At 39.6% G+C, this 9086-nt stretch overlaps 1 protein-coding gene across 1 annotated transcript; it reads left to right on the forward strand.

Moving 5' to 3' along the window:
- The first annotated feature begins 3099 nt into the window (after positions 1-3099).
- On the forward strand, positions 3100-5272 carry LOC135671043 (exocyst complex component EXO70H1-like). Its single transcript, XM_065178922.1, has one exon. It carries the CDS (start codon positions 3170-3172, stop codon positions 5183-5185), a length of 2016 nt encoding a protein of 671 aa, XP_065034994.1. The 5' UTR covers positions 3100-3169; the 3' UTR covers positions 5186-5272.
- The last annotated feature ends 3814 nt before the right edge of the window (positions 5273-9086 follow it).

A 9086-nucleotide genomic window follows, 5' to 3' on the forward strand; every position in this document is an offset into this window, starting at 1 on the left:
TCAATTGTTGAACCGGCCTTTTGTTTGGAACAAATAAATTTGATCCACACATAGGCATAGGATCACTTTTCTCTAAATGTCTTGTTGTGCAAGGAAAACTTGTTCTGCACATCATTCAATGCGAAGTATATATTTTCCGTAATTACAATTAGTTATTGACGTGGATAAAAATAATATATATCAGCAAAGTGATGATAAGCGGATATGATAACCCCGACAACTCTACCCAACTTAGATCAACTAGTCAGAATGCTTTGGGTAAATATTATAATAATAACAGAAAAATCAAGACTGTCAATATAATAATAATAATAATAATAATAATAATAATAATAATAATAATAATAATAATATCCCCAATCTATTATATCAACTTAGTGTACGCTGCCATAGAAAAGAAAAATAAAAAAAATTATACACCACCACTCTGTGACACATTTAGTAGGAAAGCGAAATAATAATATTTTTATAATCATTCAGATTTTGATAATTTTCTCTGGTGATATAATTATTATTATGGTAAAGAAAATTATGTACATGATACAATCATTATATTCTCCAGTGATGTAATTATCATTTTAAGATATTTTATTAAAAAAATTTACTATTCCTTTTTTATTGGATGGCACACCTATTCATTGTTATTCAGGGATAATTTTTTTGAATGATAAAAAACTCATTAGTCAGATCCAATCGAAATTAAAAAAATTTATACAGATTTTGTGATTAAGTGTAACTGTAATGTAACTTATTATCAATGTAACTTATTATATAGATTTTGATAATTTTTATATAGTTGTACTTCTTTAATTTATTGGATGAGTTTATAAATTATTCTTCTTTTACGATCATATATTTTCTCGTACCATTTAAATTAGAAGTTTCTACCCATAACTTTTTTATTAATTTACAATTAGGTTGACAATAAAACTTGTAGATTTTCTACTAAATGTATGAATAGTTTCTTTTCTCACTCAAATCTAGATATTTCAAACATATTGAGTTCCTTAATCTCCTTAATATCTATTTCAATTATCATGAACCTATCAACTATATCAGCATATATTTGAAGTTCTAAACAAACCTTAGCTTTCTTTCAAACATTTTTACATTTCTAGATTCAATATCAATCATATAAGTAGTATTTTTATCATTTTTTTTAAATGCTCAAATTTTCTTAACATTAGAATAACTCCAAAAAATATTTCATCAATTATAGGATTCACAATCCCTAGCATTAATCCTCAAATAAAAAATTACTTATTATAAGAAATTATTAAATAAATTTTTATATTAAAATAATTTAAAATTTTATCATATCATAAATAATTTTAAAATGAAGGATATTACATGGGCACCCCTATGTAAAAATAAATATGAGAGCATGATTCGATAAATAGTAGAATTTTTATATAAAATAACCAAATAATAAGATCAATATCAAATAAAAAAATTTATAATAATTCAGATTCAGATAATTGCTTCAATGATGTACTCATTATTCTTTTGTTGTCTAACTAAAAAAAATATTTTTAATAAAGTCATAGCTCTCCCTTTATTTATTGTTTCTCTCTCTCTTTTTTGATATAGTTTGATTTAAGCATGGTACGAGGATGCAACACATGGTTAGCCCGATGATATATCATGTCCACCCAATTGATATTCAGATGGAATGATAGCAGGTGGATCTTGGTGTTAAAATAAGTCATTATTTCATAAACATAATACCCAAATGTTCGATATATAAACTCACGCTTTAATAATAGTCGAATGAACAACATAACTATTCCCAACATTAATCCGATCTTGCCTGAATGATCAATTCCACATGCTATAAAAAGCCCATAATGATCAATTTGATCAGACACCCCCTCAACGTAGTTCTGCATAGTCATATACCAAATACATGCGTTTGATATCTTTGACTCAGACAAAAATAAAAATGAACTCTAGTTAGATTTAAACTATATCTATGTGTTGAACAACCAATTTAACAAAAAGATATACCTCAAGCTCTCCATATATTTATCTCCAATGAAATATACTGCCACTCTATAGATACGTCACAACAAGATTCATATCAAAAAGTATATATCTTTTATAATAATTCACATTTAAAGAATCTTCTCCGATGATATAATTGTTATTCTTTTTAAACTAAGAAAATTTAAAATTCACCCTTATGCTAAGGAAGAATCCTTTTCAATAAGAACAATATCTCACCCACCTATGACCTCTCATTCTTTACAGACACTATCTGATTTGATCATTGTTGTGAAACTTTTATCAATGTTATTACAAGTATGACAAATTCCATCGTATTTCTATAACTTTTGCCAAATATTTTTAAATCGTACCGTACTCATTATATATATATATATATATATATATATATATATATATATATATATATATATATATATATATATATATATATATATATATATATATATATATATACATATGCTCCATAGAAGTTGTTGACCACGTGTGAAAATAGAACCCTCCAATCATTCGAAACAGTCGAGCCACCTACCTGTGAAGAACGTCCGAGACTATTTCTATGTACCACTGCCTTCGATTTCTATGTACGTCGCCGCCTTCTATTTCTTTGCACGTCACCTACACCTCTCCGAGGATGTTTCACATGCAATGCATTAGGCTCATCGTAAAGGCTGAGATAGCTGACATCGTGAAACATGAGATATTAGGAGGCGATTGACCGTGGAAGCTGTGGTGCCTGCACTGCAATGCGATGACAACACGTTTGGAAATGATTTCTTCTGGGGTTTTGCATCAACCTATATATCAGTGGGAGTCCGTACGTGCAACAGTGGACATAGATAAAGATTACCGAATCAAATAATTTTACATCGATATTTTGATTTGTTCCTTAATTATCGATCTTGGTATTTCTCTTTTAGGCATGAGATTTTTCCCTTAAATCCATTAAAATTCTGATTAATGGTAGAATTTTAACCCAAAATAAATCATAGACACCACAGCTTCCAAACGTGTGGATCAAATTTAGAGAAAAGTGATCCTATGCCTATGTGTGGATCAAATTTATTTGTTCCAAACAAAAGGCCGGTTCAACAATTGACCGGTCCACGCCCTCCTGACATAAGACCATACGTGTTTCCCATCCTTGTTCTATAAGTAGGGAGTAATGTCACACACCAAAATGAAGCAACTGCGACCTGCAAGGCCGCACGACTCTCCGAGTTCATCGCACCCGCACATACATCTACTGTCAGCTATAGAGAAGATGACGAGAAAAGGCTTGCGAAACCTCTTGCCGTGCAAACCCCTTGGCCGTCGCCACCACCGAGACAGCCCGTCCGCCGCAGCTACTTCTTCTTCTTCTTCTTCGTCTTCGTTGTCGTTGGAGGAGAAGGTGGCAAGAGCAGAGGCGATTGTTGTCAAATGGGACCCGGAATCCTCCGCCTACGCCAAGATCACCTCCCTCTTCTATGAAGACCGCTCCGAGGCCCGCCGTTTCCTGGCTGAGGTCTCCGACTTGCAGCGCGCCATGCTCGTCTTCGTCGCGGCCGCCGAAACCGCGCGCCTTTCCCACCCGTGCCTCGTCCGCGCACAGACCCTCATGCAGGCCGCCATGCGCCGCCTCGAGAAGGAGTTCTTCCAGATCCTTGCCGCCAACCGCGACCTCCTCGACCCTGAGTCCGTCTCCGTCCGCTCCGCCCGCTCCAGCGTCTCCGAGGAGCCGGACTACGACCCCTGGGAGAACTCCCCAGAGGGGGAGGCGCTCGCGGCCGGTAAGTCTATCGGCGAGGTCGAGCGCGCCGCCGGCGTGGTCATGGCTGACCTCCGTGCCATCGCCGATACCATGGTCTTGGCCGGCTACGGCAAGGAGTGCGTCAGGACCTACAAGGCCCTCCGCAAGTCCATCGTCGACGAGGGCCTCTACCGACTCGGCTTCGAGCGCCTCCCCCCCGCCCAAGTCCAGAAGCTGGACTGGGCGGTGCTGGAGCTAAGAGTCCGGTCTTGGCTAGGCGCCTCCAGGGTCGCCGTCAGGACCCTGTTCCACGGCGAGCGCGTACTCCTGGACCACGTCTTCGCCGGCTCCGACGCCGTCCGGGAAGTCGTCTTCGCTGACATCGCGGGCGACGCCGCACTCAAGTTCCTCAGCTTCCCGGGGTTAGTGGCCAAGTCGAAGCGGTCCCCCGAGAAGCTGTTCCGACTCTTGGACTTGTACGATGCTGTCGCCGAGCTGCGACCGGAGATCGAGCCCATCTTCTCCTTCGATTCCACAGCCGCTGTCCGGGCGCAGGCTCTCGCGTCCCTCTCCAAGCTCGCGGAGGCCGCGCGCGCCACCCTCGCCGATTTCGAGTCCGCGATCATGAAGGAGTCGTCCCGGTTGCCGGTCCCCGGCGGAGGGGTCCACCCGATGACCCGCTACGCCATGAACTATATATCGCTTCTCGCCGACTACCAGTCCGCCCTCGTGGAGATCTTCGCCGACTTCCCCATCCACACCCCAACCCCCTTCCCTCCTTTCTTCTTCGATACGTCGCAGGCACCGGCGGAGCAGCAGCCTGCTGTCTCTGGTTCTTACGCACCTCCGACCACCTCCTCCTCCAGCGAAGGGAGCCGCCGCTCGGCAATTGCCGCGCGCTTCGCGTGGCTGATCCTCTCTCTACTCTGCAAGCTAGACGGGAAGGCCGCGGCGTACGCTGACGTGGGCCTGTCGTACCTCTTCCTGGCGAACAACCTCCAGTACATAGTGAACAAGGCGCGGTCTTGCCGGCTGCGGGATCTGCTGGGGGAGGAGTGGGCGGCGCGGCAGGCTGCGAAGGCGAGGCAGCACGCGGCGGGGTACGAGCGGGCGGCTTGGGGACGGGTGGCGGCGACGATTCCGACCGGGGATGTCTCGGCCGGGGAGGCAAGGGGGCGGATGCGGGCGTTCAGCGCGGCGCTGGAGGAGGCCTGCGCAGCCCAAACCGGGTGGGTGGTGGCGGACGCCGCGATGCGGGAGGAGGTGAGGGCGACTGTGCGCGGGATGATCCTGCCGGCGTATCGGGGGTTCTACACCCGGTGGGAGGCGGCGCTGGAGGACGCATCGGCGGTGCTGCTCTCGCCGGACGACGTCGGGAACCGACTGGGAGGGCTCTTTTCCGGCTCGGGTTCGCACCGGCCCAAGGAATCATCATCACGGACCGTGTAATTTATTGATCATTCTTTCTTTGTTTTATTTTGTTTAATCCATTTCATATACTTCTTACATCTTATACATCAAAAATTTATATTGTAATACATTTCACTTTGCTCACTGCTTCCTTAAAATCGATGTCTGCGGTTGCTCGTACTGAATCAAAGATGTGTTACTCCTTTTGACTTTGTTGACCTCTACGCGTCATTGTAGAGACATAAGATATCGAGGAGGCTGTTACGACGTTGACAAAATCTCACATTAAAAAAGAAGCTAAATTTAGGAAGATAGAAAACGAACTTTGTCTTCTTTCTTTTTGTTGTTTATGCGTTGATTTATTCATATGTTTACGCATTCAAATTACTGCGTCTTAGCATTGAAAGGGCAGTGGACCGACGTAAAGCGTCCCTTTTCCCACTAATAAAAAAAGCAAATTGGATTAAAAATTATGTTTCCAAACTCGTGGAGAACTTGGACGCTAACAAAACCTATGCTGATAGATGCTTGTAACTTAGAACCTATCCTGCTTCTAATTTTATAAACAAATGTCTTTCTTTTTTTCAAAGTAAAATCCTACATATGAAAAATATTTGACAATACTTACTACCTCATTTATAAATTATCGAGCTAAGGTGAAATGAGACCCCTCAAGGTATCCATGTGTCATCATCGGATTAGCGTTGAACTTTCTTCCCCTCATCAATGTGTAAGATAAAAATGGACAAGTGTTACAATATTCTTCCCCTCATCCATGTGCAAGAGAAAAATCAAAAGAGAACCAAAGAATAATCGTGAGTTACAAAGTATTAAAAATTGCATGATGACATAAATTATCTACAACTTAGTGACTTGATACTTTTACGATGTGTTAGGGGTAAAATAATTTGAACGATACATCGATGCAAACACTAGTGTCCGACACGTTAGTGTTAACTATCAATCCCTCGGCACTAGATGATATGCCTCGACCCCAGGTACCTTGGTCCTAGTCAACTAATCGATTGTCCTTCATTGTTTGATCAGCACCATATATCAAAACGTTATCCCGTTATGAGCTCAATGTAACACATTAATGTTTACAACTAAGATTGACATGTAATACAAAAATAATGATTACAAGAGGCCACTATAAAAGGGGCCAACAAGTATGTCCTAACGATACTTCTCTCGACCTTTGAAATTTTTCGAATCATTCGACTTGCTTATTGACCTAAGCATTGGAGGAACATTGTAGGAGATGCCCCTAACATTGTTTTAACAAGGATTTGGCTCGGATCAATGAAGTTTAAGTTGGCACTATCTCAAAGAAAGGGACTCATTGAATTAGACTTCACCTCAGATAATCAATATTTGACCTAACAGATTGGCGCTAGAAAAAGAGTTTGAGATGTTTAGAGGAAACTGTTGAACCAGGAGGAACCAAGTCCAAATAGGTTGAGTCCGACTATGTTGAATATCCCTAACCCCTATTGAATCTTAGATTTTGATGATGAAATCAATTGATGAGTTTGTGATCTAATCTGCGTTTTGAGTGACGCAGGACTAGCTTTGATCAAGGAGAGGCAAATTAATTGAAGTAGGAGGAATCAGACGTTGGGTCGGAGTTGAACATATTAGGAGATTGGACGTCGAGCCCGAGGATCAGTCAACATGTCGGTAGAAGGACTTTGTGTCGTGAGTTCGAGCATCGAGCCAAAGGATTGGACATTGTGCCAAGGAGATCAGAAATTGCATCAAGGAAACGACGATGCACCGAAGGAAAGGACGATATGTCGAAGGATCGAATGAAGCGCTAGAAGAACCAATGATATGCCATGATTTGTGCTTTATAATAATCTGTCTAGATCGAGTTAGTTTAGGTCTAATTAGGTCGGTATTGGGGTGAAACAATGTCAACTCAATAAGGGGCCAACTGGGCCTGAATCAAGGCTGAATTGGGCCTACTGTTTGGCCCATTCAATATCCTGTAACAAGGTCTGGCAGTGATACCACCCAGACACAATCTTCTAAATTATGTTAAGTGGTGGTACCGCTAAATTGGGCGGTGAGACCACCTAGTGTCAGACTGACAAATGGTGGTACCACTAGAAAATCCAGGATTTGAATTTTGGCTCCAAGTTTTGAAGCCATTTGGGGTTTATAAATACTCCATAAATTTTTGCTTGGAAGACACATGAAAATAGAGTAAAAACTTTATGATTCTAAGATTGTAAACTCTTAAAGTATAGAGTCCCTCCTCCTATAGCTAAGTGATAGTCCTAAGGGAGGAGTGTGAGAGAACACTTGTAAAAGAGGGGTGTAAATGTTCTCTCCTGAACCTATGAAAAGGAGAAAGAGTTGTAAGGGTAGTTGATTTTCGCCCGTTGAAAGAAGATCGGTAGTGGAAGCTGGTGGCCTCAAGTGAAGAGAAATCGAAAGTGATTATAGGTCATGATGACCAAAACCACTATAAAATTAATGTGCCTCCCTTTCTCTACTTGTTTTCTTATTTTGCAACTATTTTACTTGCTCATTACTACTCTTACAAACGTTTTAAGTTTAAACGTCTTTTCGATACGATTTTATCGAATGATATTTTTGAATTGACATAATTTTTTGAAAGTACTAATTCACCCTTTCCTCTTAGTGCTGTCACGATCCTAATAGTTGGTATCTCTCTGTTTGGTTTAACACCTAAGAGAGATGACTTTTTTTTACTTTCAAGAGGGTCACTATATCATTCGTCCTCCTATATTCAATGAGACAGAATACACATATTGGAAAACTTGAATGAGAGTTTTCTTGCTTTCTATGAATTTCGATTTATGGAATATTATTGAAAGCGGTTTTGATAAGTTTTTCAAACTAATGAACGAATGGAATGATATAGAGAAGAAGACTTTTTCTTTGAATGCTAAAGCGATGAACGCTTTGTTTTATGCTCTAAACAAAAATGAATTTAATCAGATTTCTATTTACGAAACTACATATGACATTTGGCACACTGTTGAAATCACACACGAAGGCACAAGTAAGGTTAAAGATTCTAAAGTTAATCTTTTGATGCATGATTTTGAATTGTTTCATATGAAACCAAGCGAAACCATTGGAGACATATACACTCATTTTACGGATGTCTTTAATGGTTTAAAAGTACTTGATAAAAATTTTTCTAACATTGAACTTGTAAATAAAATACTAAGATCCCTTTCAAAAAATTGGGATCCAAAAATAACGATAATACAAGAAGCAAAAGACCTAAATAACTTTTTGCTTGAAGAACTTATCGGGTCTTTGATGACCTATGAAATGACATGTAGGACACATGATGAACTTAAGAATAGCCTTCCAAAGAACAGAAAGAGTTTGACACTTTAAATAATAGAAAACCACTCGAGCAAAAACTCAAGTGATGATGACATAGAACTTTTGAGAAAAAAAATTAAAAAGTTCGTGAAAAAGACTAATTCTGAAAACGAACTTAAAAAATGATATAACAACTTGCTATAAATCGAAGAAGCTACCAAAGAAGAAGAAAGCATTCAAGGCGATATGGGATGAATTGAGTACATCCGAAGATGAGGAGCAAACCATCAAAGGCGAGGTGGCGAACTACGCCTCAATGACTTTCAACAACAAGGTAAATGACTCAACCGAAACTCCTTTACCTTATAATGAATTGCTTGATGCTTTCTATGATTTATTTGATAAATTTAAATTAGTTGGTAAAAATTATAATTGTTAAAAAAGGATCATGCTTCTCTTTCTAATGAATTTAAAAAATGAGCATGATAATTGCATGTTAACTTCTTGTACTAAATGTAAAGAGTTAGACTCACTTAAAAAGGAAAATTTATTTTTACAACAAACATTAGATAAATTTAAAATTGGTAGCAATTCTTTAAATATGATTCTTACCAATAAGAGTCATGTTCGT

The sequence above is a fragment of the Musa acuminata genome, unplaced genomic scaffold (genome assembly GCF_036884655.1).
Source record: "Musa acuminata AAA Group cultivar baxijiao unplaced genomic scaffold, Cavendish_Baxijiao_AAA HiC_scaffold_1137, whole genome shotgun sequence".
In the NCBI taxonomy this organism is placed as follows: domain Eukaryota; kingdom Viridiplantae; phylum Streptophyta; class Magnoliopsida; order Zingiberales; family Musaceae; genus Musa; species Musa acuminata.